The following is a 25,239-nucleotide window of genomic DNA, read 5'->3' as shown; positions in this document are numbered from 1 at the left end:
AATCCCATGAGTCTGTTAGGGACGCAGGAATGAAAAGAGAACCTCACGAGGGAGAAGACGGAAGGCCTCACTGCACCTCGGTTCCCTTCTGGAAAAACCAGCCATCAGATGAGCAGAGCTCCGTGTGGACGTCTGGGTGGGGGGGGGGGGGGCATCAGGGGCTCCTCTCGTTATTTTGTTGATTTTTTAAGATGTGCAGTGTTGAACCAGGTCAGAGCCAGGTTTTGCAGAGCCTTGACACTTTGGGAAGGAGGGGCGGCTCTTTAAAATAAAAGGGCCCAAACCACAAACAAAACGAAGCTGGCCACCCTGGCCTGTGGTCAGTCTGCGGACACGGCCAGAGGAAGGGGACAGGGGCAGGTGCTGGCTCGCCAGGCTCCGAGGGACGGGGGGAGCGGTGCCTCCGCTCTGTGGCTGGGAAGGAACCCAGGCTCCCGGCCCTGGGTTTTCGGTGTCCTTCCCAGGATACACCTGGCCACCCCAACGCCATCTCTGCAGCAGTCACAGAACGCTGGGTTCCGGGCGGAACCCTGACAAACACGGGTTCCAGGCCTTCTGTGTCCATCGCCAACATTCCGGACCGACCGTCCCTCTCCGTCCCGAGCTCATCTCTGGCCGCTCCCCTCTCAGGCTCCCCGAACCACCCCCGTTCCCGGCTTCCTGGGGGTCTCCTCCCGAGGCTCCCTTGACCTTACCCGGCCGCCCCTCGGGGCTCTGCCCGCTCTCCCAAGAGCCCAGGTATGGAAGGCCTGGGGAGGGGGCGGTGGCGACCGGGCTGGTCCCTCCACCTCCCCAGCACTGGCCCTCCCACTGCACCTCTGCCCCTCCCCGCACCCTGGAGACCATCATCTCTGCCCGGTTCCATCGGCTCCCTTGATAGGTGAGGCCCAGCGCCCCCCTGCACCCGTCCCCTGGTGCAGGGTCCCCTCCTGGACCTACCTCCCCCAGAGCGCACCTGCTGCAGCCACCGTTCGCCCCCCGTCCTGCTGGCCAGCTCCCCCACCTGAGCCTCCCTCCCTCACCCACTGTCCTCCTGACCGTCTCTTAAACCTGATCTGGGCTCTGCCACAGCCCAACTCCGTCTAGAGCCACAGGCGCCTCCAAGCTCGCCCTGAGGCCGCCGTCTGGTCACCCTGTGACAACCCGCACCTCTGCTGTCCTGCCCCCACCTGCTCCACCAGTGCGGCCCCCCGGGGCTGGGGCAGGCCACCTGTTTCCCAGCCTGAGAGAGGACCCCGAGGGTCCAGAGGGGTGGCTGAGTAGAGCCTGGAGGGGCGGGAAGACGGGAGCAAGGGGCGGGGACGGGTGAGCACACACAAGCTGGAGGACCGGAGGGCGGGGCAGGTGGGCTAGCCCCCGACCGCTCTCAGCAGACTGGCCCCTCGAGAGCTGCCTGAGTCAGCTGCCTGTCAAGTCCAGCGCTCTGCCTACTCAGCAAGCAGCCGTCTACACACATCCACGCACAGAGGCACGCACCCTCCACAGTCCAGCAGGGCAGGAGAAAGTCCCACACTCCGGGCTCCCCCTCCCCAGTCCTGGGGGCAAGCCCTCTTCCCACGGCAGAGCCCTGAGACCACTCCCCACCCCCAGCACAAGCTCATGTCCCGGTGATCGTCCATCACGGGCCACGTCCACCCCAAGGGCTCTGCCACATCTCCCGTGAGCCACCGTGGACACTCTCTGTGGCCCGGTTCCCACGGGTGCCCCCCACGTGCCGGGCATTTCTGTGCCGAGCTCTGCCCCTGTCCCACCAGGCCCTTCCCCTGAGCACCTGTCCCTCCCACGCCCACCGCCCGGCTGGCCTCCACTCCTGCCCTCACGGCCCTGACGCTCGGCGGAGCCCCCAGACGGACTCCAGCCGGGCCTTCCAAGGCCGCCTCCTCCACGGTGTCTAGGTCCTCACGAGTCACCAGGCCCCGCACGCTGTCCCCACTGACCGCACACCCCCACCACGTTCCTCCCACGCCCAGCAGCGCCCTGAAGCACAGAAGACCTGAGTGTTCCTCCCCTGTGTGACTTGGGCACGCGCACCTCTTCTCCGCCTTGAGCATGTGACTGACAGTCCCAGGGGCACCAGACCCCCAATGACAAGAGGAGCCCACAAAGCAGGGGCCTCAAAGGTCCTCGGGCGCAGGCCAGCAGGGAGACGGGTGGTGGCTCGGCGCAGGGCCTGGCCTGGGTACAGGCCTCCTCGTCCTCCTGGGACGTGCACGCTGCAGCAGGGCCTGGGTGACCAGAACTCCCACGTTCGCAGAGAGCCAAAGGGCGTGCACACTGCGGCCAGAGGAGAGGGGAGGCGGGTCCACCCACGGCAGCCGGGCGTCCGGGGCACCTCGTGCTCAGAGGGAAGCAGGTAGAGCGGCTCAGCGACATCACAGAACTTTCCGAGGAGGGAGCTGAACTCTGCAGGACCCCCCAGGACAGGCGACCAGGGGGGCCCCCTCCTCACTCCACACTCTGGCAGTGTCCAGCTTCTACTTGATGCGGACCAGAAACAGCTCGGCCGATAGCGGGGAAAGCCGACCGCAGGGACAGCGAAGGTCCGAGCTGTCCCTGAGAGTCAGAAGACCAGCCCGGCGGCCCACGGCACTCAGGACGTGACGGGCGGCTGCTGGCTGGGACGCACCTGCTCTGGGAGGGGTCACAGGACGCACTGCATGTCCGCCGGGGCCAGCGTCTCCACAGCCCCCGCACGGAACTGGTACAGAGCCGGGGCCGAGCAGGCACGCCCCCGCCCCGCCCCGCCCATGCCTCGGTGCCCAGCAAAGAAGGGCGAGGTGAGAGGCGGCTGCTTCAGCATTTTCTGAAGACGGAAGGCACCGGATTCCTGATGAGCAGGATGTCTGGGTGACAGAGGCAGGCCCGAGCGCCGCCGGCGGTGGGGAGACTGGGCGAGGCGGGGGCGCCTCACACATACGTGAAAACACACGCAGGCAGCACGGGGACTGGACAGACAGGTGAATGGGTTAAGTGACGTCCGGAGGCAAAGACTCAAGCTGGAGTGACTAACTTCGGTGGACCTTTCCGTAAGACGCATCTCCATCCTTTTAAGAAACTGGTGGTGGCAAAGCTTTGCCCTGTCGACACAAGGCCGCCACGCTGCCAGCCCATGTGAGCCCGGAGGGGATAAAGAGCGAGCCGCGGACGCGAAAAAGGACGGGATCCCCCTCTGGATCCTCCATTGGCACCCCCAGACCCTGCCACCAGCCCAGAGGCTGTTCCCGACAGGATGGGGAGCGGAGAGCCCCAGTGCCAAGGGAGGTGGGCCTGTGCACCGGCCGCTGGGCCCGCCATCGGTGCGGCCGGGGTCCCCACCAGCTGGTGGCCTCACAGCGGCTGAGGTTCTCCCGGGAACACCGTTCCCGTCCCGGGGTCTGGCAGACACGGCGTATCATCTCCCACACGAGAGCTCTCCCTTCTAGAACAGACTCCCGGGGGCCAGGGATCCGGTTATCTTGTCCCCTACGATATTGAGGTGCCCAGAGCATGGCCACCAGAGAGGAAGTGCTCAAGGCACAAGTCGACCCAGAAGCAGAGAGGACTCCACTGGGCAGCTGTCTGAGAACGGGAGAGGAGGAGCCACAGGGATGCTTGAAAGAGGGCAGGGCACTGGCAGGGGCGGGGAGGGGGCCGGAGCAGCCGTAAGGGGGACTGTGAGCGACGGGCGCAGGGAGCAAGCCAAGCAAAGGACTCTGACAGACGCCAAGTGGATGCGGGAGCAACGCGGGGGCCCTGTGGCTGCGCGGAGCCTCGGTGGCTGCAGGGACAGAGAGGAGGGAAGGGTCAGTGGCGGCAGGAGGTTCCGGAAGTGGCCTGATTGGAGCCAACTTTGAAGGCAGAGCTGAGCAGACTTGCCACAGGAGTGGGCGGGGGAGAGAAAGGTCCGAGAGCAGCCGGGGTGACTCCTCTGCACAGGAAACTATGAAGCTGGGCCCGGAGGGCACATCCCCGCCTGGAGGCCCCCCCAGCGCAGACGCCGCGCCCTCCCAGTCACACTGCACCGTCAGAACAGTTACACGAGGACAACAAGGCGCCTTCTGACCCGGCAGACCCTGTCCGCGTGCAGCTACGGCCGGCACCCGTCACAGGTAAACAGAAATGCCGCAGGGGCCTCAGCCTGGACAGTCCGCGACTCAGGCACCCTGGGCACACATGGCTGGCAAGCGAAGGGTTCCCGGGGTCCCGTCATCACTCGGCCTCCGGGACAGTTCTTGCCGGGCGGCTCGCAGATCTTCCACGACAATTCACTCTAGGCTGACTGGAAAATTACAGGTCAAACAATAACGCGTGAAGATCGCTTGTCAAATCTGGGCCCTGTAACCTCTCCATGTGGGGACGGCTTCCTAGACCTGCCACCAAACCCGACCCGGAAGGACCGGATTTGATGACAGAGTGAGAAGCCCCGGTAGCTAAACTCGAACTGGGAGAAGGTCGTCCGCGCAAGAGGCCGGGGGGAGCGCTCCCGAGGCAGGAAGGGCGAGCATCTCCAGTAACACGAGGAAAAGCCCAAACACAGGATCACGTGTGCAGAGGACTTCCCCGTGTACACGCGCTCCCTGGGAGGTGGGACATCGAACTTACTGCCGACGCTTGCTAGGCACCGGGCGACCGGGCGTAGACTCGCTCGCCAGCCTCACAAGCAGGCTGAGGGGAGGAGGCGGAAGACGAGAGCGCTCCGAAAACCCGAAAACACCACCTCTGTGAACCGAGGCGGAGGGTGTGTGCGCGCAGCATTGCGCCACCGCTGAGCCCTGAAGCCCCCGGGCGCCACACCTGCCTCCGCTCCCTCGCGGAGATGGTGCGACGCGCATGGCGCATCAGAAAGGCAGGTCGAGGTCACAAAATGGGTCGTTTAATTAAAAACAAATGGAAGGACACGTGAAAAAACCCGTGTGCGCACACGCACGATGACAGATTAGAACCTGGTATGTTCAGGGTATCCTCGAGTAGTAAGACCAGGACGATTTCCAACGGTTTATTTTACTGTGGTTTCACATTTGTTTTGTATTTGCTCCCTAAGGGGCAGAGAGAGAGGGAGACCGAATCCGAAGCAGGCTCCGGGCTCAAGCCGTCAGCACAGAGCCCCACGCGGGGCTCGAACTCAGGAGCCGTGAGATCAAGACCTGAGCGGAAGTCGGACGCTTAACCGACTGAGCCCCCCAAGCGCCCCTGTTGTGTTCTTTTTTAAACAATAGGTGTATAAACACGTGTATCATCACAATAAAGGTCATCTTCATTTGGGGAAAATTATGTTGCAGAAAAACTTTTAATAGCATAGAAAGATGTCTGTGGCTACATTTAGAACCTATCGACCGAGCCCCCACTTTCAGATACGTGGGGGGGGGGGGTCGTGTGCCTCTCCGGCCCTTTCTCCTCCTGCCCAGGCACCTTCCTCACCCCCTTACGGGAGCATCGCCTGGGAGCCCCCCGGCCAGCTTGCCACCAAGGAGCCCCAGCTCTGACAAGAGACCAAGGAAATCAGGCAAAACAACGGCCCCAGGCAGGGCTGCCTTGACCAGCCAAAAGCCGGCCTTGCTGGGGTCCCCACACGGGCTCAGTGCCCCCCTTTCCCAACCATCCCTCCCACCTGCCCGCCCCCTGCACACGCCCACCACCTAGTGCTCTGAGCAGTCACACCCCAGTCCTCAGACCTCACTGCCCCTTTCCTCCCACCCCTCCAGGAAAGCAGACCCACCACCCACGGCCCAGCATCGCTGCAACCACGCCGACGACCCACAGGCACCCCCACGGTCACCTCCGTCTCGGTCACAGGTGAATTCCACATGCACCGTGCCCTCTAGAGCGTGCCTGACCCACACAGACACTCAGCAAATGCACACGGAAGAAATGAACGCCCTGGACACCAGTAGGGAGCGGGGAGCCTGGAGTCTCTGAGCAGGAACCGAACCGATGGAGACCCAGGGCTGGGAGCCCCTGGAAAGGGGCCGCAAACATCCCCCCGGGCGCAGGAGTGACCTCCCCACAGTCATCTCTGGACTGCGCTCCGGCCGTGACCCTCATCCACCCAGCGTGCCCGTCTCCTGACAGACGCCGGGCAGGAACGGCCAGGGAGACCCTGGCGTAGGGGCGGAGCAAGGCAGAAGGGGTTAAAAACATCCCCAGTGGGGCCACTTTATTGCGAGGCCAGGAGGGATACATTGCCGCGCACAGCCCCATGGGTGCAGACCGCCTGCCCCCCGCCAGCCGCCGCGCAGGGCCCTCCCGGGCCTCGGGCATCACGCCATTACTGAGATTCTTCCAGCAGGTGCGGTTCCTCCAGGTGGGCCTCTGGACCGGGAACTGGCAGGGAGCACGGAGGTGAGGGCCCGGGCTGCCCCCGGGAGGCAGGAGCGCAGAAGGGCCACCCCCAGTGGGCCCTGCCAGCTTGCTATACCACCTGGGACACGGCGCTCCCCGCCGCACACGGGGTGACGAGAGCCCCCCCCCCACCCCGCCGTGCCACGCCTGGCTTCACGCTCGCACACGTGTGGCACGCGTGGCAAGGACTGAGCGTGAGCCGTGATAGCTCTTCAGAGGGGGGCTTCCCAGCCCGGGGTCTGCACGCCTTGCCCAATCCAGGCGCACCCCACGGGAGCCCGCCAGTAAAACCCCCACTCTACCGCGGGTGAACGTGGAGGACGGAGAGTCAGAGCTCAGAGAGCCACGGACCCAAGGGAGGGATCAGCCCGGCCTCTCTGTGCGACCACACCAAAGACAGGCTCCGAGAAAGGGCAGCCAACACCTGGCCCTCCCTCCGCCTGGTCAAGTGCCAGGGGACAACTCTGCACACAGCCGTGCTCAGCACTGGCACCCTCGGGGCCGTGGAGCCCTGGTGTGGCGTCGCCACCCACGAGCCCGTAGCTCCTCCTCAGGTCATCCCAAAGGAGGGGAGGCGGGGAGGGTGGGCTAGCAGGAAGCTTCCAGAGGCAGCGCCAAGGCCAAGTGTCCTATGATCCAGGGAACCCAGTGCCCACCAGGGCCCCCACGTGCCCAGCAGAGCCCCACGTGTCCAGCAACGCCCCTCACATGTCCCATGGAGCCCCCGGATCACGTGCCAGTTCTGTGGAGCCCAGGCCACGCCCACCTCCGGGGAGCCACGGTCACATGACGCCCGGAGAAGGACCAGGTAGGCTCAATGTCTACACAACAGGCCCGTCTGGGAATTGTGGGAAGTGGCTTGAATCTGAGAGATTCCAGGGAATGACCGACCCCCTCGCTCAGCCACCCCACGGGCCGGCGCCCGTGTCCTCACACACAGCTGGCCCCACGCAGCCTGCCCGGCGGCTGGACTCACCGATGGCCGACAGGCTGCCACAGTCCCTCTTGTGGGAGTCGCCCCAGGCCCTGGTCCTACAGGCCTTGCTGCAGGTCAGGATCCCGTAGCAGCGGGTGCAGGGCACGAGGCGCACCCCAACGGAGCGGCCGCACTGGTAGCAGAACTTGAAGAAGGGGATCCTGCAAGGGAGCCACGCGGGCAGCGGGGCAGGGCCCGCCGTCCGTGCCCGCCCGACCCCGAGCTCCGGGACCTTCCCAGCCGTCCCCGCCGGAGCTGCCGTCCCCCTCGCGGGATGGCCGCTCACATGCGGACAGAAGACCCCAAGTCCCCGTCCAGGGACGGGGCCCGTCAGGGCGGGAAACACACCCTGCCGCCGGAAAGCCCGCCACCAGGGCCCGGGGGAGACGATGCCGTGGCGTCAGAGACCCTGACGCGCCACAGCACGAGGGGAGCAGACTCCCGCGGGCACCCCGTGCGACTGTGAGTGAGCCCGGCACCCCCACGCCGTCTGCCTCGGGAGCAAGGCGAGCCCCGGGGTGGACGCACCCCCGGCCTGTCCCCGCTCCTCGCCCGCACCTCACCCAGCAGGCTTCACTGGGCAGGCACCTCCCCGGACGCCCACAGGGGTATGTCTATAAAGAGATTGTTCTGGAAAGGCCGGGTGGTTGCGGAGCCATGACCTCGAGGAGGAGCGGGTGGGGGAGGGGCCGGGAGGGACGCAGGGGCGCAGGGCGGCACCAGCAGAGGTGTCTCTGAGAAGCGGGGCCGCTCCAGGAGGGCACCCGTGACCCCAGCCACGGCCCGTGTTGCTCGGGGCTCAGGCGGAGCAACGCCGTCCTGGGCAGGGGGCCAGGCCGGTCACGCCGTCCGGCCCGCGGCCGCCCTCGGCCACTTACGGCTCCTGCTCCTCCAAGTGGAGCTCCTTGGACAGGCCGGTGCTCTTCTGCTTCAGCCTGCGGTAGGGGGTCAGCTCCGCTGCGGACAGAGGACCGTGTCAGGCCCGCGGGCCCGCCGAGTGGCGCCGTGGCGCCCGCGGGCGTAAGGAGCTCTGAGCCGCCCACCTCAACCACCCTCCTGCCGGGAGACCACGCCCAGCACGGCAGGGACCCGGGTGGGGGACCCCAGGCCTCTCACGGCCCAAGGCAAGTCCGAGGAGACAGGGCGGAGCCCGGGGCCGTTGAGGAGTCCACGACCTCCGGGGAGGGGGGCTTCACCCCTCGGCCCCCCTCTGCCCCTGCCTCCTTGGCCTCGCACCTGCAGCCTCCTGGCCACCCTGCCCCTCTGCCACCAGGCTTCTTTGCCCTTGGCCGGCTCACGACACTCTCCGGAGCGGACACTCCTGGCCCTGCCGTCTGGCAGCTGGCAACGGGACGCACCTGAGCCGGGGGGCCAGAGGCCGGTGAGCCCCCCTAGTTACTACCGGGGTCCGCTGCACCCCTCCGCCTTCCTCTCCCTACACGGCACATCAGTCCTCCCCAGGAAGGCCGCCTGACCTCTAATTAGGCAGGAACCCCACAGACACCTGCCGGCCACGAGAACAGAGAAGGTGGGGGCCCCCCTTCCTCCCCTGTCCCTCCCGCGCCCACCGGCAGCCAGCCGCTACAGGGGCTAGAGCGTGGGCCCGGGGAGCCAGCTCCGTGACCGTGCACACAGAGCCAAAGCCACTGTGGTGAACACCACGTGGCACCAGGAGAGGTGACGGCAAAGCCGAGCTGGACGCGGGATCTCGTGGTGCCACAGCATCGCGGCCACTCGTTTCAAAGGACACGGGCAGAGAAAAGAGAGCATCTCTTTGGTAGAGTGCTGGGGCTCTTTAACGGCTTCGGTGACATGCCCTCCACATTCCATTCAATTCGCGCGTTCAAGTGCACGGTTTAACGGCCCTTAGCACATCCACAGGTGCGCAGCCATCGCCGTGACCAACTGTCCAACGTGCTCATCACTCCAAACTGGAACCCTGCCCGATAACCACCACGCCGTGATTCTCCGGCCGTCCAGTCCCAGGCAGCCGCCGATCCACTCCGTCTCTGAGCATCTGCCCAGTTTGGACGTTTCACGTGAATGAGCTCATACAGTGTGTGTGTGTGTGTGTGTGTGTGTGTGTGTGTGTGTGTGTGTGTGGTCTCTGGGGACCAGATTCTTCCGCTTAAAATAACGTTTTTGAGGCGCATACACGTTGCAGCACGTAGCAGCACTTCACTCCTTTTTCCGGGTGAGTCACATTCCATCATGTGGACGTGCCACAATTTGCTCATCCATCCAGCAGTTGACGGATATTGGGGTTCTTTCCATCCTCTGACTCGTGTAAATGCTGCTGCTGTAGACAGTGGAGCACAAGTTTTGGGTGCACTTATATTCTCCTTTCTCTCGCCTTTCTTCCTGGGAGTGGAATCGCTGGCTCATACGGTGACTCCACGACTAACATTCGAGGGAAGCTGGACTGCTCTCCCAAGAGGCCACACCGTGGTACGTTCCCACCAGCCCCGAACGAGGGCTTCCTCCACATCCTCGCCAACACGCGTTGCTTTTCGATCACAGTCCTCCCGGTGGGTGCAAAAGGATTCTCTCAGTGCAGTTTGATTTGTCTGTCACCAATGACTAATGATGTTGAGCATCTTTCCATGTGCTTCATGCCCATTTGTGTATCTTTCTTTGGAGAAATTTCTATTCATACTCTTTGTCCATTTTTAAAATTTTTTTTTAATATTTACTTTTGAGAGAGAGACAGAGGACAAGTGGGGGAGGACAGAGAGTGGGGAGACACAGGATCCGAAGCAGGCTCCAGGCTCTGAGCTGTCAGCACAAAGCCCGACCCAGGGCTCGAACCCATGAACCACGAGATCATGACCTGAGCCAAAGTCAGATGCTTAACCGACTGAGCCACCCAGGTGCCCCATCCACTTTTTAATTCAGTTGTCTTTATTACGGAGATCTAAAATCTTTAAATTTACCCTACATGCAAGTATATCTCCCACATTGTTGGTTGTCTTTTCATTTTCTTGATAGTGTCCTTTGAAACACAAAAGTTTTTAATTTTGATGAAATCCAATTTATCCATTTTTTTCTTTCATCACTTATGCTTTTGGTGTCATACCTAGGAATTCATTGCCAAGTCTGAGGATAGGTAGATTTGTCCCTGTGCTTTCTCTTTTTTTTTTAAGTGTTTATTTATTTTTGAGACACAGAGAGACAGAGCATGAGCAGGGGAGGGGCAGAGAGTGAGGAGACACAGAATCCGAAGCAGGCTCCAGGCTCTGAGCTGTCAGCACAGAGCCCGACGCGGGGTTCAAACTCATGAACCATGAGATCGTGACCTGAGCCGAAGTCGGACGCTTCACCGCCTGAGCCACCCAGGTGCCCCTGTCCCTATGTTTTCTTTGATGAGACTCGCAGTCTAAGCTGTCACATGTAGGTCTTCGATGGAAATTGAATTAAATTTGGTATATGGTGTGAGGTAGGGTCAAACTTCATTCTCTTGTGTCTGGATAACCAGCTGTCCCAGTACCACTTATTAAAAAGTCTGTTCTTACCCTCACTAAAAAGCCTTGGCACCCTTGCTGAAAATTAACGGACATACACGTGGGCTTCCTTCCGGGATCTGTATCCCATCCATTGTTCCGTGTGTGCCTTTGTGCCGCCACACTGTTTGTACTGTTTTGCAGTAAGTTTGTCATTTTGAATTTAGGAAGCGTGAGTCCTTCAACTTTGTTCTTTTCTTTCGAGATTGCTATAGCTATTCTGGGACCTTTGTAATTCCATGTGAGTTTTTAAATTAGCTTCTCGGTTTGTACAAAGTAGACAATGGGATTCTGATATGGAGATGTCTTTCCATTTATCAAGGCCTCCTTTAATTTCAGTAATGTAGTGTTCAGAGTATAAGTTTTGCACTGCTTTTGTTAAGTGTATTAATAAGTATTTTATTCTTACTGATGTCGTAAATGAAACTGTTTTTTAAATCTCAGGCTGCAGGGGTCAGGCAGCCTGGGCACAGAGGTTGGGTGACTGGGACACAGAAGTCAATCTGTGTTGGGCCCCAGAGGACAGGCCACGCTGGGGCACAGAGGTCAGGCCGTGCTGGGGCACAGAGGTCAAGCCTTTCTGGGGCACAGAGGACAGGCCGTGCTGGGCACAGAGGTCAGGCCTTTCTGGGGCACAGAGGTCAGGTCGTGCTGGGGCACAGAGGACAGGCTGTGCTGGGCACAGAGGTCAGGCCTTTCTGGGGCACAGAGGACAGGCCTTTCTGGGGCACAGAGGCCAGGCCTTTCTGAGGCACAGAGGACAGGCCTTTCTGGGGCACAGAGGACAGGCCTTTCTGAGGCACAGAGGACAGGCCTTTCTGGGGCACAGAGGTCAGGCCTTTCTGGGGCACAGAGGACAGGCCGTGCTGGGGCACAGGGGCCTGGTGGCCAGGGCAGCATGTGGCCAGCAGCAGCTGCCATCCAGAGGGGAATATCTCCTACCCAACTGCAGCTAGAGCAGCGACCTGTGCTGCTCCTGGCGGGTCACGACCCCAGCCCCTCGGTGACACGGGTACAAAGGCCACCATCCCGGGTATGTGACTCTATCCTTTCTGGGGACGCTCCGTCGCGCAGAGGAGACGTGGCTGGCCGGCCGGTGAGCTGAGGGGCCGGCCCCGCACTGCTCCCCACGCTCCGGGGAAGCAGGCTCGGCTCCCAGCTGATGGTTCTGCGCCCGCGCGGCCGTGCCCGCCGACACCCACCTCTTTTGCTCAGGTACAGCACCTTCGGGTCCCACTGGCTCTCCTTGGCGAAGACGGCGCGGCGCAGCTGGAAGCCCATGTGCTCCAGGATCTGCTTCCGGGCCAGGAGGACCTCCCGGTCCACCGGCGTCAGCGCGTAGAAAGGAGAGTGGGCGATCTTCCGGTCCTGCGGCCCAGCGCCAGGTTACCGCCAGGGACCGCGGGGCCCCAGCCCCCGCCCTGGCCGGCCACCACAGGAGGGGACACCCCGCAGGGCCCCAGCCCCCGCCCTGGCCGGCCACCACAGGAGGGGACACCCCGCAGGGCCCCAGCCCCCGCCCTGGCCGGCCACCCCGGGGAGAGCACACGTCCTAACGGTGGGGGCAAAGCGGAACAGCGCTCGGAACGCTGGCGCACAGGCAGCCACGCCAGCAGCCACGCCAGCAGGACGCACTGGGGGAGCCCACGTCTTCCCTTCCGGGAGGCCCGGGGTGGGCTTCCGTCAGGTGTGAGGGGCCTGGGGCCCAGCCTTGCCCGAGAGCCTTCGACGGCCCCAGGTCCCCTGCCCCTGTCGCCAACAGGCGCGTAAAGCCGTACCTGGTAGAATCTGAAGTACCCGTAATCGACAGCCGTGCCCACAGCCACCTTGTCCCCCTGCGTGAGCGTCACAGGGGTCAGGATGTCAGCCCCGTGATCAACGAGCCGGTCGATCTGTGGAGGACACAGCCTGTGTCACACGGGCACGGACGCCCCAGCCAGCAGAAAGCAGGATTCGGAACCGGGGTGCCCGGGGCCGTGACCCAGGTCACCGGAGGCTCCCGAGGCTCACTCACTGGACGGCGGGAGGGTGGCCCCGAGGACAGGGCCCCAAGCAGGAGAGCAGGTGCCACCAGCGAGGAGGACTGTCGCTCACATGATCCAGGGGCCACCCTCCCGGGCGTGTGGAGAGTCAGCAGACGGACCGGACAGACCTGCCGACCTCACGGCTGGGAAGTCAGCGCGGAGCACAGGCTGGGCCACCCCTCGGGGAGCCCCCCGGACACCCCACGTGGAGCCGCCGCAGGTCTGTAACTTGAGTCTGTCGCCGTCCCGGTCCCCAGACTGGAAGCGACGGGAGAGCGAACGCCAGGCCGGTCCCGCTCACCACCCCATCCCGACGCGGCCCGGGCGCGCAGTGACTGTGGGCGCGTGGGCGCACCCGTGCGAACGCAGTGCGTCGGTTCGTAGGCGTGCGTGAGGGACCTCTGGCGCCCACCACAGCAAGGTCTCAGGCTGGAGGACAGGCCTCCACGTTCCATTCATGGCGAATGGCACCCAACAGAGGTGCCCCCCTTCACGCCGAGGAGGGAGGGGGCGAGTTCCGTGAAGGGGTCTCGTGGTGTTACAGTTTCGGCGCGGCATCTTAACAAAACCGCAAAACCACCGGGCCCAGTGCAGGCCAGTATGACCCGATGCGAACCGGGCCGTCATCGGCCGACACCGCCCGTACCGCGTATGGTCCACTTCCTAGCCGAGCGGGGCCGCCGGTCGGAGATGCGCAGCGGTCCCCAAACAGCCAGCAGAGCACAGTGCCAGCGGGTGGGAGGCCCCACGCCCGTCCTCAAATGTGCTGACCGCGTTCGCAGCCAGAACCAGAGGCACCAAAGGACTCTCTTGTTCCAGAGCCCTGACAGCCCCACGTTCCCCCACTGACGCATGCATTTAGCTGCGGACGCTGGGACCGGGGGGGGGGTGCCTTTCACTGGGGAAACACAGAGAGGAAGCCAGCCCTCTGCGTCGTCCCTGCTGCACCTGGGCTTTTCACACCTCACAGACACACCTTGCGGTCGCAAGGGCAAGAAGCTGGCTTAAAGGACTTGCTCAGGGGTCGAGGAGGAGGAAATGCAGTGGTTTCTAAAGCCGGCTGCAGGCTCGGGTCAGGGCAGGAGAAGGTGAAGGATGCAGTCGCAACGTGGGCTGACCCAGAGGGGAAGGAAGGCTTGCCGATGGCAGTATTAAGTGAATCAATTTTAAGTAATTAAGTCATTGAAAAACCGACCGAGTTGGCTCATTTGGGGCCAGGGGCAAGAACCCACAGGGGCGTTGGGTCCCCTTGAGGCACCAGAGAGCAAGGCAGACATCAGAGGCTGAGGGGACCAGGGGAAGCCTCCGAGGTCAAAGAGGAGACAATTCAAGGCTGAAGAAAGAGTCCTTCCACCCGCCAAACAATCACGGAAGCAGACAGCACAGTTGGGGCCAAGCGGAAATACCCAGCCCCGAATCCGGGACGCAGCACGGAGAGGCCCAGAAGCACATGTGCAGGCATTTCCAGGTGCTCAGAGGACAGTCTCGGGGACCAAATAGGGTCCTCAAAATGGGATCTGGAAATAGGATCTCAAGAAAAGGAGTCTTACTTTTCCAAAGAAGACAGAAGGCCGACACAAGATGCCCCCATCACTCATCGTCGGGGAAATACAAATCCAAACACCGGTCAGAGTGGCTAAAAGTAACAACCCAAGAAACAACGGGTGTTGGTAAGGATGCGGAGAGAGGGGAACCTCTTGTACTGTTGGTGGGAATGCAAACTGGTGCAGCCGCTCTGGAGAACGGTGAGGAGGGTCCTCAAGAAACCATCCAGCAATTGCACTACTAGTATTTACCCAAAGGATACAAAAATACTGATTCAAGGGGGTACATGCACCCCAGTGTATACAGCGGCCCTATCAACGAGAGCCAAGCCAGGGAAAGAGCGCAAGTGTCCTTCGGCTAAATGAACGGATAAAGAGGGTATGGTGTCGTATGCAACGGAATATTACTCGGCCATCAAGAAGGAGGAAATCTTGCCTTTTGCAACAACGTAGACGGAACTGGAGGGTGTTACGCTAAACGAAATAAGTCAGAGAAAAATAAACATATGATTTCACTGATCTGTGGAATTTAAACAGAACGGCGGAGCATATGGGAAGGGGGGAGAGAGGGAGAGAAACCACCAGAGACTCTCAACGATAGAGAACGTGGGGTGGGGGCGGGGCCAGATGGGCGAGGGGCGATGAGGAGGGCGCCTGTTGGAATGAGCCCCGGGTGTCGTATGCAAGGGATGAATCACCGAATTCCCCTCCCGAAGCCAATCTCACGCTGTACGTTAACTAGAATTTAAACGAAAATGTTCGAAAAGAAAGGCAAGGAGTCTTGGTTCTTTTTACATAAAGTTATGCCTCTGTCAAGTGCGACGGCCTCCAGAAAGTCAGGGTCTCATTCCGCCTCCGGCTTCCCCCTCTGGTGCTCACAGCTCGCAGGGAACCACGCTGCGACCCTCGGTGGAGCCAGGGCAGGGAGGAGCCCACCGAGAGCCGTGCCACGCAGCTGTGGGGAGGGACTTCTCTGGGAAGGGCCGTGGCAGGCCCAGGGAGGGGAGCGGGGAGGCAGCAGGGGACGTGCCTCGGTGCCCGGCAGAACCAGCTGGCAAGGCAGGAAGGGACTCGGAGGGAACAGCGGGGCTTCCGGGACCTACAAAGCACAGAGTGCCTCCTGGTCACACTGAGCCCACCTAGAAGAACAGGGCCGACACCAACGAGCCGCGTCCACGGCCCAGACACAGCACCCCGGGTCCCCGCCCAGGACACGGCCCCCCAGATGCCTTTCCGGCAGGTCCCTGACCAGGACCCCCGGCCGGTGCCCGCTCTGCATAGAAGGTCTACGATCCCGCAGCCCAGCCAGAGTGATGGCCTGCGACTTTCTTGAGTTAAGCCAGAGGACTTCTGTCTGCCCTGCTGAGCGGGTTTGTACTTCACATTTTTTAGGCCGAGAGAACACAAAAGGCAAGAACTCTGTACTGTTTCTCAAGGATCTGAACATCACAGAGGAATGAAGGCTAGACCGAGGGTTCTGACACAGCCCCCCGACCCTACACCCTAGGGCCTGCCGCCCTCCACGGCCACCCCTACACCATCACGCCTCGCCCCTCACTCCTCACCAGGGCCAGCTTGCTGTCCATGCTCCTCTGGTGCTCATAGGTGAGGTCACAGGCGACACACAAGGCATTGCCCAAGCCTCTGGTCAGCAGCAGGTTGGGGTCAGCTCCATGGGACAGAAGCTCCTTCACGATCTGGACACAGACAGGCTCGTGAGCCCCCGCCAGGTCCCCTCCCTCACATGTGGAGATCGTCCCCGGAGTAAGGCTCCCACAGTTCTGAGCACAGAGACGGCCACACCTGGGCCTCACGGGGGCCCCACCTGGGCACTTGCTGGGCCTCCCACTGCTGCCCGGCTCAGAGCGCAATGCTGGGGCATGGAGAGGGCACGCGGGGGCCCCCAGGGAGGGCTGCAACACACGCCGGGGCAGCCCAGGCCTGGCACTTTCTCTGCACGCCGTCCGCTTGCTCCAAAGTGCTCCTGGCTCGTGTCCTGCTCTCCGGCCCAGGGGCCAGTGTGGCGCCTGGTGCATGCACCTCCCGGAAGCCCTCGTCCCTGAAACCCGTGTGCCTTTGCCCTCCGGGCACCTGAGCCACTGCGCTCACCTGACCAGACGCAGAGTGGGGCACATCTCACTCGCTCCCTGCCGGGTCCCCAGCCACTGGCCCGAGTGCCACCAGGAAGCCAGGAGTGAGAGCGGCTTGGCTGGACGTGACACACACCGTGGGGCTCTCTCAAGAGCTTCCTTGCCCCAGAGGGCAGCTCTCGACGCTTCCGTGCCCCACCTACCCACCCAGGCACAGAGCAGGTGCACCAGCCCTCATCAACAACGCCTTCGTCTCCTCCAGGCCTCTGCTGACAGGTCACCTCCCCAGGGAAACCCTTCATCATTCTCTATCCCTTATCCAGCTGTTACTGTCTTCGTAGCGTTCATCACTGCCTGAAATGCTGTGACACACCGGATTATGGTCTCCTGCAACTAGAATACAGGATCCTTGAGAGCAAAGACCTTGTCGTATTTGACACCTCATGCCTAGAATGGTGCCCGCCCGGCACACAGTGGATGCTCAAAAATAACAGTGAAGTGAAAGGATGAATGGATGGATTATAGATCAAAGGAAGGAAGGGAAGGAAGGAAAGGAAGGGAGGGAGGGAGGCAAGATGGATGATGGATGGTTGGCGGATGGATGAGTGGGTGAGGGTGAGTAGATGGAGAGATGTGTAGACAGATGGGTGGGGGTAGGTGAATGGATGGACCGACAGGTGGATGGATTAATGGCGAACAGACACATTCTCGGCAGCAGCAGGAGATGGGCGTTGGCCAAGGTGCCCTTCCCGGTGCACTGAGGAGTCAATGCCTGGGACACTGGGTCCACCCACCCTGAGGGAGCGGCCACCAGGTGAACCCCCATCCTCACTGCTCACCTTCCTTCCTATACCCTTCTCTGAGGAGCTCCATCCACGGAGAGGGGATCCCCCACGCCCCTTACCCCGTGCCGTCTCCAAACCACCACGACAACAGCAAATCCCAAACACTGACCAGGGCGGGGGCCACTGAGCGGCACAAACGTCGCAGGTGAACCGCCAGCGGGTTTGGAACATGCTCACCAGGTCGTTGCCACTGGCGATGGACAAGGAGAGCGGGGAGTGGCCGCTCCACAGCACGTTGGGGTTCGCTCTGTGGGAGAGGAGGAGCCGGACTATGTCCCTGGCACACTGGGTGAGGAGAAAGGCAGGACGGCAGGTCAGAGGTGCCCGGACTCCCAGGAGCACCGGACATTGAGCATGAACTCAAACGCCACAAAATCAGGTCTGCCGCTTGGTTGCTATCTCCTCCACACCAGCACCTCGCCTCTTCCAAATCTGGGACGGATGAACGGACGGGGGGTGGATCCTCGAACTGGGAAGGGGCTTTCCAAACACACATCGTTTCTGATGCAAAACGGGAAGGGCACGCGGCGCGCAAATTGCCCCGAAGCTTGTTTTCAGAGGAAGGGGAGAGTCGGGACCGCACGACCCAGCAGGGCTGGCCCGGCTCCAGGGCTCAGGGACCGCACAGGGCAGCGCTTGAGAGGAGTGGCCCTTGCAGCTTCAACTCCCGAGTGAGCGCTCTTTGAGGGCCCGACTCCCCCTGCAGGTGTGTGGACCCCGTGCACCGGCAGGGCCTCCCTCCGAGCGCACGCCCCTTCCCCCTCCCGCCCTGGCCAGGCCAAGTAGGTGCCAGCCCAAACCTGCTGAGGGGCTCTCCCTCCCCTCCTCCCCCCAGAACACTGCGCGGCTGGACGGCGGCAGCCCCCATCTCTCAACAGGGGCGCGAAGCTGCCATCTGCCCTTGGCCTACCGATGACCCAATGACCCTGGACCTAATGGTGACGGTGCCTCTACTGTCTCCCGGCTTTGTTTCCCCGTAACGCTTCCAAATCTGTAATCAGTGCAAAGATACAGGCGTGTGGGGTGGGAAGCTCTGTACTCACAGCCCGGGCCTGGCACGCGCGGCCCGGGCCCGGGTCAGCCTGCCCTCCCGGGGCCGAGCCGTCTCTGCTCCTAGCGTGGGGTGCGGGCAGCCCTGAAGGCTCTGCTCAGCCCAGTGGCCGGAGCCCGAGGAGCACGGACCAGGGACGCCACGAAGCAGGGGGGGTCTGGGTGCCTCCCACCTCCGCTCCCTCGCCCCCCGCCACCCTCACGCAGGCCCTCACTCCCTTGCAACAGGCAGCATGACTCATCACCACGCTGTGCGGGGGCAAACCACCCGTGCCACAGACCCGAGAAGCCGGCTGCGATTTTCACCTTGTGGCTGCGTAAACGGAGGCTCAGTTTACTACGTGCTCCGAGGCCTAGCGGCCCGGGCTGCACTGGCCACTACAGCACAGAGTGAAGTTTGGTTCCCGGCTCCCCCCCCCCAGGCCCACCTCTCGCCCTCCTCTGAGAGGCTCCCGCGCCGGAGGGTCAAAGCCCAGGGCTCCGCAGGACAGGCCCAGCCTTGGGGTCCCGAGTCAGAGACGGTGACTGACGGGGGCCGTGGGCTCGCTGCCCTGCCCCGCCCCCACCACAGACAGACACACGGGCCCGCGTCCCCGAAGCGCCACAGGCAGAGCCTGCTCACGCGTGCACACGGAGACACAAGCAGACCTGCCTACGAGGACGAGCTCGCACACGGAACGCACGCGCACACGCCCACGTCCATGCACTCGCGCGTGCGCACGTTCAGATGCACGTGCGCGCACACACCACACACGCACGCCGCCCGGCCCGGAAAGGCCCGGCTCACCTTGTAGCTGTCCTCACGCTCACAGGCCACGTGCAGGGCCGTCCTGCCCCCCTCATCCGGCACACACGTAGGCCTGCTGTGGTAGATGCCGGCCGGGCCCGCTTCATTGTTGAGCTTCAGGCTTGAGGGCAACAGGTCTAGCTGTGCAGACAGGGGGGACCAGCGCTGGCCCCGAGCCTCGCCCCCCAGGGCCCAGACACTCAGCTCCCGCCCGGCCAGGCTGGGCCGGAGACCCGGCGGGAGCGGACTCACACGTAGACGGGTTCCCACAGGCCAGCAAGAGCATCCCTCCCCAGACCGCGGGGCCCAGCACCGTCCCGCGAAACCCTCTCGAGCGCGACAGTGCATCCCCCACGCGCCCCGGAGAGGGTCGGCGGGGCGCACGCGCTGGGGCGGGCCCCGCTGGCTTTGGGGCACACGGAGCAGTAGCCGACCCCGTTCAGAGCAAGGGCAATAAAGGTACCACCGTGTGCAGGGGCACCTCCTGGGGCCCGCGGCACCCCCGCCCCCCGGCGGCAGGACAGGGCACCTTGCTCGGCTTGTACACGTCATCCTCGTCGGCCACCCTGGCGTCCACGTCGGTGACAGTGTGCAGGAGCAGCTCCGTTATCCTGACGCCCTCCTCCCCGGGAAGGGCGGCTGCGATGTGCAGGGGGGTCAGGGCCCCCAGCTGCAGAGGCCACACGGGCAGGGGTGAGGCCGGGCTCCCAGGTGAGCAAAACCCCCAGGCTGAGAGCCCCGTCCAGGGCGGGAGCGCGGCCGCTCGTGCCACACCTCTCGGAGACCCCACGGCACCATCCGGGCCTCATCGTGACGTTCAGGACATCGAGGCCCGCCCGCACGGACCACGGACACGCACCCTCCAATTCCATCTGCCAGCCCTGCAGACGCAGAGGGGCCCCGGTGGGCCAGCCTCACTACAGCCCGGCTGTCCCGCCCTTCCCGCGAGAAAGCCCCGCCCTTCCTGCCGGGCCTCCACGGGACGGATGCCACCGGTGGATGGTCACGCGGCTCCTGACTCCGGTCCCCGCCCAGGCCTGTCCTTCTCCGCCCACAGCAACCCTCCAGCCACCCCTGGGAGAGCCACGGGCTGCTGGGCCGTGCTTGGTCGGGGTGGCCACACAGAGGCGCACACCCCGGGCCAGCCTGGAGGGAGCACAGCCGACTGGGGGAGAGAGCCCGGCCAGGAGCACGCAGCGCGAGGGGGCGGAGGCACAGGGCCGTCCGCGTCCCGCAACGGGAACCCGCAAAGCAGGGTCTCGGGGAAACGGGAGGCGCCCTGGGAGAAGAGTCGGGAGGACATCAGTCCACGGCGCACAGGCGCTCTCCTGGCACAGGCACCCTCCTCCTCCTCCCCCTACCATCTACCCCAACAGTTTACTAAAGCCCAATGCCCCCGAAGGAGGACTGTGTAAGTAACAGGCGCTTGACTGGGAATGAACGAAGGCAAGAATAAGTGAACCGATTCGGAGCCATGTTGAGAGGTTACGACCTTAGTTCCCAAGGCAGAGTCCAATCGGTAAACCTGAAAGATTATCACGCGGTTCCCCGGGTCTCCCACGGACATGCCACTGTCCCGCACTCACGTTCCCAGATGCTCAGAAAAGAAGGGGTGCGCGGTCCGGCCGAGGGGCTGGCCACACGAGACCCACCTGCCCCCGAACAGGGACACCGGGCGGCGGCTGAAGCCAAAAGAACCCGCCAGCCTTGGCCGCGCCGCACCCTCTGACCGCTCGCCTCACGGGCCCCCCGCCAGCCCGGCCCTGCCCCCTGGTCCCCGCCCCCAGCCCGCGGGTCCTACCTCAGCCGGGAGCTGGATGTCGGTCCTGGCCCCGTTCTCCAGCAGCAGCCTCACCCCGGCCACGTCCCCGGCCTTCACGGCAAAAAAAAGGGCCTGCATGGGCACGCGGCACAGGTTGGGGTCCGCGCCTCGGTGCAGCAGCAGCTCGATGGTCAGCCACCTGGTTCTGCGTCTGAAAGGACCAGGGTGACACAGTCACAGGCTGGGGACAGGCACGGGACAGCACCCCGTCCCAGTCGGGACCGACGCTCCCCGGTAAAGGGGGCTCGGGAGGGCGCTGAACGTGTGGCACCTGAGCCCCAGCATTCACGGCCTCTCCCGGAACCACCCAGGGCCCTGCCTCCCCGAGGCCACTGGCCCCCACCCTGGACCAGGGCTGCTCCCGCCGCAGCCACACCTGAGCCGGCCCCCGCCGGGCTGGAGTCCAGACGCAGCCCCGTCCCACCCCAGTGTCCGGTGCTCACTCGGCCTTGCTCAGGTCATCCGCGACACGGGGCGTGAGGTGGGGACCAGCCCTCCCTCCTGGAGTGGCTGTGAGCGGATGACACAGAGCACCCAGCACACGTAGGGCACAACACTGTACCCAGACACGCAGGCACGCACGCCCACACACAACACGCACACTGCACGGGGACACAGGTACCACACACACAGCACACACACGTACACACACGCACGTCACACACGACGCGCACGACCACACGCGTGCACACCACACACACGTGTGTGTACATACACACGGGCACGTGCCACACACACAGAGCACACACATATGCACATGTACGCACACAGCACACTCACACACACACCCATACATGGCTACCACACGCATCCACGTGCACACACGTATACACACACGCTGGGCACATATGTGTGCGGGTATATATGAGCGCACGTGGCTGTGCAGGTGCGGGTTGGGAGAGTGCGTGTCCGTGGGCGTGTGCAGGTGCACGTGAGTGTGTGCGGGTGTTCAGGTGTGTGTGGGGGGGCACATGTATATGAGCACCTGCACCTTGGAAGCCACAGGGCACATCTCCTGGCCTCTCACTGCCACCGTTCCCCTAAGGTCACAACCAGGCCCCAACCCTGAGCCATGCACAGAATGCCCACGCTAAGACCCTGGAGGCAGCGCGCAGGACGGGCCCCCCGGCACCCCTGTAAGCTCAGGGGGTGTGGGACACACACCTCTGGAAACACCTCCTCCTGGTGGCCAGGGAGGTGATGCTGGCCCACCGAGCAGGAGATCCACGCGTAGAAGTGACCCTCGGCCCCGCCGCCCACACCCCGGCGACCTACTCCGCCGCGGCCAGTGCCATCTTCCTCATGGAGCCCTTGTCGAAGCCGGTGGCACTGAAGCAGGGGGCCTCCAGCATGCTGTGGGCCTGGGCGCTCCTCTCCAGGAGGTCCCGGGACAGCCCGAGGGAGAAGTCGCGCACACAGACGGCGGACTCGAAGTCCGTCTCCTGGCTGCCCGGCGCGCACCTGTCCAGACTCCCCGCCGTGCCATGCGGCCCCTTCTCCAGGTCACTGGAACTGTCCCACGGTGACAAGTCCTGCTTCCGAGGGCTGCTCCCCAGGTCGGGGGACTCCTGAGCCAGCCGGGCACCCGGGGAGAGACGGTCCTCCTCGCTGCCCCACACGATGGACTTCTGCTCCTGGCTGCCTGGCGTGGGCGCCAGGTCCTTGAAACAGATGGACTCCATGGCCATTTCAGGGAATGAGAAGGCAAGGCTGGGATTTACTGGCATATTTGGAACTTCCTTTGGAAAGTAGCAAAAGAGAGAGGGACAGAGAGAGAGAGAGAGAGAAAATTAGAAGAAAGAAGAAATCAGAGTGACAACCCTATCTAACCAATGAACCAGCCCTAAAGGCTGGGAGTGACCTTCAAGGCCTCTAGCTGACCATGCTAAAGCACTCGGCAAAAACCGAGAGAGGGAAGCACGCATCTCAGGGGCCTCACACAGAAACCTGAGCCACATGGCAGCCACCAGCCACACGTGGCAACCGAGCTTTCGGCGTGAGGCCCATCCCAAACCGGTGTGTGCGTGGCCAGAGAAAGAGTGCAGGCTGCCCTCCCGTCTTTACACTAATGACCCAATGAAATGGTAAATTGTGGAGACACCAGTGACATAAAATGCGTCAAAATGAATTCCACCTGTTCCACCTCTTTTTACTGTGGTTCCTAGAGGCATCTGCGCGACACTCAGGACCAGCAGCGCGGCTCACGCTACGGTCCTGCCCGCGGAGGCCGCCCCGCAAGCCCGATGCACGGCCTCTGCGTCCCCGGTGTGGTCCCGGGCCCGGCAGCATCCTCGTGGCCAGGGATGCAGATCCTGGGCCCCGTCCCAGAGCCGGGAGGCAGGATCCCTGGCGGCGGGGCCCTACCCCCTGCGACCCACATCCGTGAAGGGCCAGATGGCAGACAGAGGCGGCTCCGTGGGCCGGGGCCCTCTGCCGGGACGGTGCGCACAGGGTGCAGGTGGCAGAGGGGCGCGCTGCCCACCCGGAGGCGGCCGGTGAGGCCCGGCACGGGAGAGCCACCCGGTTCCTTGGACTCGGGAAAGGGCGGGGAGCCTGCCCTGGGCTGGAAGAGAGTAATTCTTCTCAACCACGTGCGGTGTGTGAACTTGTTTGGGTCTGGATTCGCTTATCCCCAGTCTAAAAGGAAGGTTACGTGGGAACCCGGGAAAATTGCCTGGGTGGGATCCCACAGGACTTAACAAAGTTTTCAGGTGAGATGCTAGCGTCTGCGGTGTGTTGAGAGGGAGAGAGAAGAATGTGTCTTCAGCCGACGTCTCTGGCTGAAGCGAGCCGATGGGGAATCCACGCTAAGATGAGCGCAGCTGGCGGGGGAGGCGGGGGTGTGGACGGGGTGCGTGAGCCGCGTGCTGGCAGCTGCTTAGTCTCGGTGACGGGTCCACGCAAGCTCCCACACATGCCGCTGTCTTCGCTTATTCTGTGTGCGTGCCATGTTTTCCAGAATAAGAAGTTTCAAAGAAGAGGAGAGGGGCGATTTTCACCAGTGTTTTAAGTGTACAAATAAAACCCTTTCTGGGGCTCTCGCTGCCTTCACCAATAATGACTGAGGCTTCCCCTGCGGCCAGGGTCCCCCCGGAAGACGCTCTGGGCTTGGAGAGGCTGTGGCGACAAAGTCGGCCCCCGTCCCCAGAAGCTCCCGGCCGAGGGGCAACACAAGGACCGACACGGTCTCCCCCCGTCCCCGTTCCTATGATCACATTGAAACTGAAAGTTGGTCGTGACTCTGAGTTAACAACCTCCGACCAGGAAGGAGAGGGCACTCACAAGGCACACGTTAACGCAGCTACGAAAACAAACCCTCCACCGCAGTCTTCCTGCAGGGATGTCGCCTCCCTCCTCCCAGCGACCACCCCCCGCCCGCCCCGCCTCCCGCACACAGGACCATCCAGGGCAGCAGGGCCTCCGGCGGGCTCCCCGCGTGCACCTGCTCACCCCACGCTGGGGCCCCGGCCGGTGTGCCCCCACCCGCCCTGGACTCTGATGACCTGGTGCGGCCACACGTCAAGAACCACAGGCCGGGGAGAGCCGGGGCCCTGGAGAGGCAGAGGTTCAGGGAGTGTCTGGCAGCTGAGGGAGGCTGTGCACCACGGGCACGGGCCGGGGTGCAGTAAGAGGCTTTCCCCGAGGAAGAGACTCAGGAGCCCGCGATGAGGTGAGGGAAGGACCCCACCAAGCGGACACTGTCCAGTGCCGTCCCCTCACCCACCCGGGAGGGGCCCCGGCCACGCTCAGAGAAAGCCCCAGCCCCTCCGAAGGCTTTCTCGGCAGCTGTCAAGGCCGGGCGGCCTCGCGGGGCCGACAGTTAGGGTCCAGGGTTTCCTGAGGGGCGGAAGCGTGCCCCCTGCAGGCACTGCCCCTCAGGCCGGTGCTCAGCAGACAGACACCAGGGTGCCCTGTGCTGTAGGGAGCCAGCCCCCGGGGCATCGCCCGCCCCGGGCTGGGAGGCCCCCAGTCCGCCCTGGAACCAAGCGCCAAGAGATGCCACCGTGGCGACAGAGTGGTTCCTCAGTGAGTGAGACACGGGGCCTCCGTGTGGTCAGCAACCCTATTGCTGGGCCGACACCCAAAACCACCGGGAGCAGCTCACACCAATGCCTGCCCGGGGAAGCTCCAGGCGACATTATTCACGATGGGCAAAGGCGGGCCTCGCTCCTTCCCTCGCTCCCCGACCCTGTGATTCCTTCCCTGAAGCCCGCAGGAGGGGTCTCAGAGCCCCAACCACTGCGCGTGGGGCTCACGTGGGACACACTTCCCTAGATGTCATG

At 63.3% G+C, this 25,239-nt stretch overlaps 1 protein-coding gene across 1 annotated transcript in view; it reads right to left on the bottom strand.

Moving 5' to 3' along the window:
- Nucleotides 1-25,239, bottom strand: part of ANKMY1 (ankyrin repeat and MYND domain containing 1) — a 41,893-nt gene that overhangs the window by 2,618 nt on the left and 14,036 nt on the right. Inside the window, exons 7-16 of the mRNA XM_047085231.1 lie at nucleotides 22,418-22,695; nucleotides 20,936-21,107; nucleotides 19,664-19,804; nucleotides 19,135-19,275; nucleotides 17,475-17,582; nucleotides 15,928-16,059; nucleotides 12,573-12,686; nucleotides 11,997-12,162; nucleotides 8,173-8,251; nucleotides 7,295-7,455 (exon numbers count right to left, since the gene is read on the bottom strand). Of these exons, the coding sequence (XP_046941187.1) occupies nucleotides 7,295-7,455; nucleotides 8,173-8,251; nucleotides 11,997-12,162; nucleotides 12,573-12,686; nucleotides 15,928-16,059; nucleotides 17,475-17,582; nucleotides 19,135-19,275; nucleotides 19,664-19,804; nucleotides 20,936-21,107; nucleotides 22,418-22,695 (1,492 nt within the window). The remainder of the gene's footprint in view (nucleotides 1-7,294; nucleotides 7,456-8,172; nucleotides 8,252-11,996; nucleotides 12,163-12,572; nucleotides 12,687-15,927; nucleotides 16,060-17,474; nucleotides 17,583-19,134; nucleotides 19,276-19,663; nucleotides 19,805-20,935; nucleotides 21,108-22,417; nucleotides 22,696-25,239) is intronic.

Source organism: Lynx rufus, unplaced genomic scaffold (genome assembly GCF_022079265.1).
Source record: "Lynx rufus isolate CCGP_SWC_20201006 ecotype Redwood Valley unplaced genomic scaffold, mLynRuf1.p SCAF_2, whole genome shotgun sequence".
NCBI classification, from domain to species: domain Eukaryota; kingdom Metazoa; phylum Chordata; class Mammalia; order Carnivora; family Felidae; genus Lynx; species Lynx rufus.
Note: the sequence above shows the minus strand (reverse complement) of the source record. Positions and strands in the feature narration are given on the sequence as shown.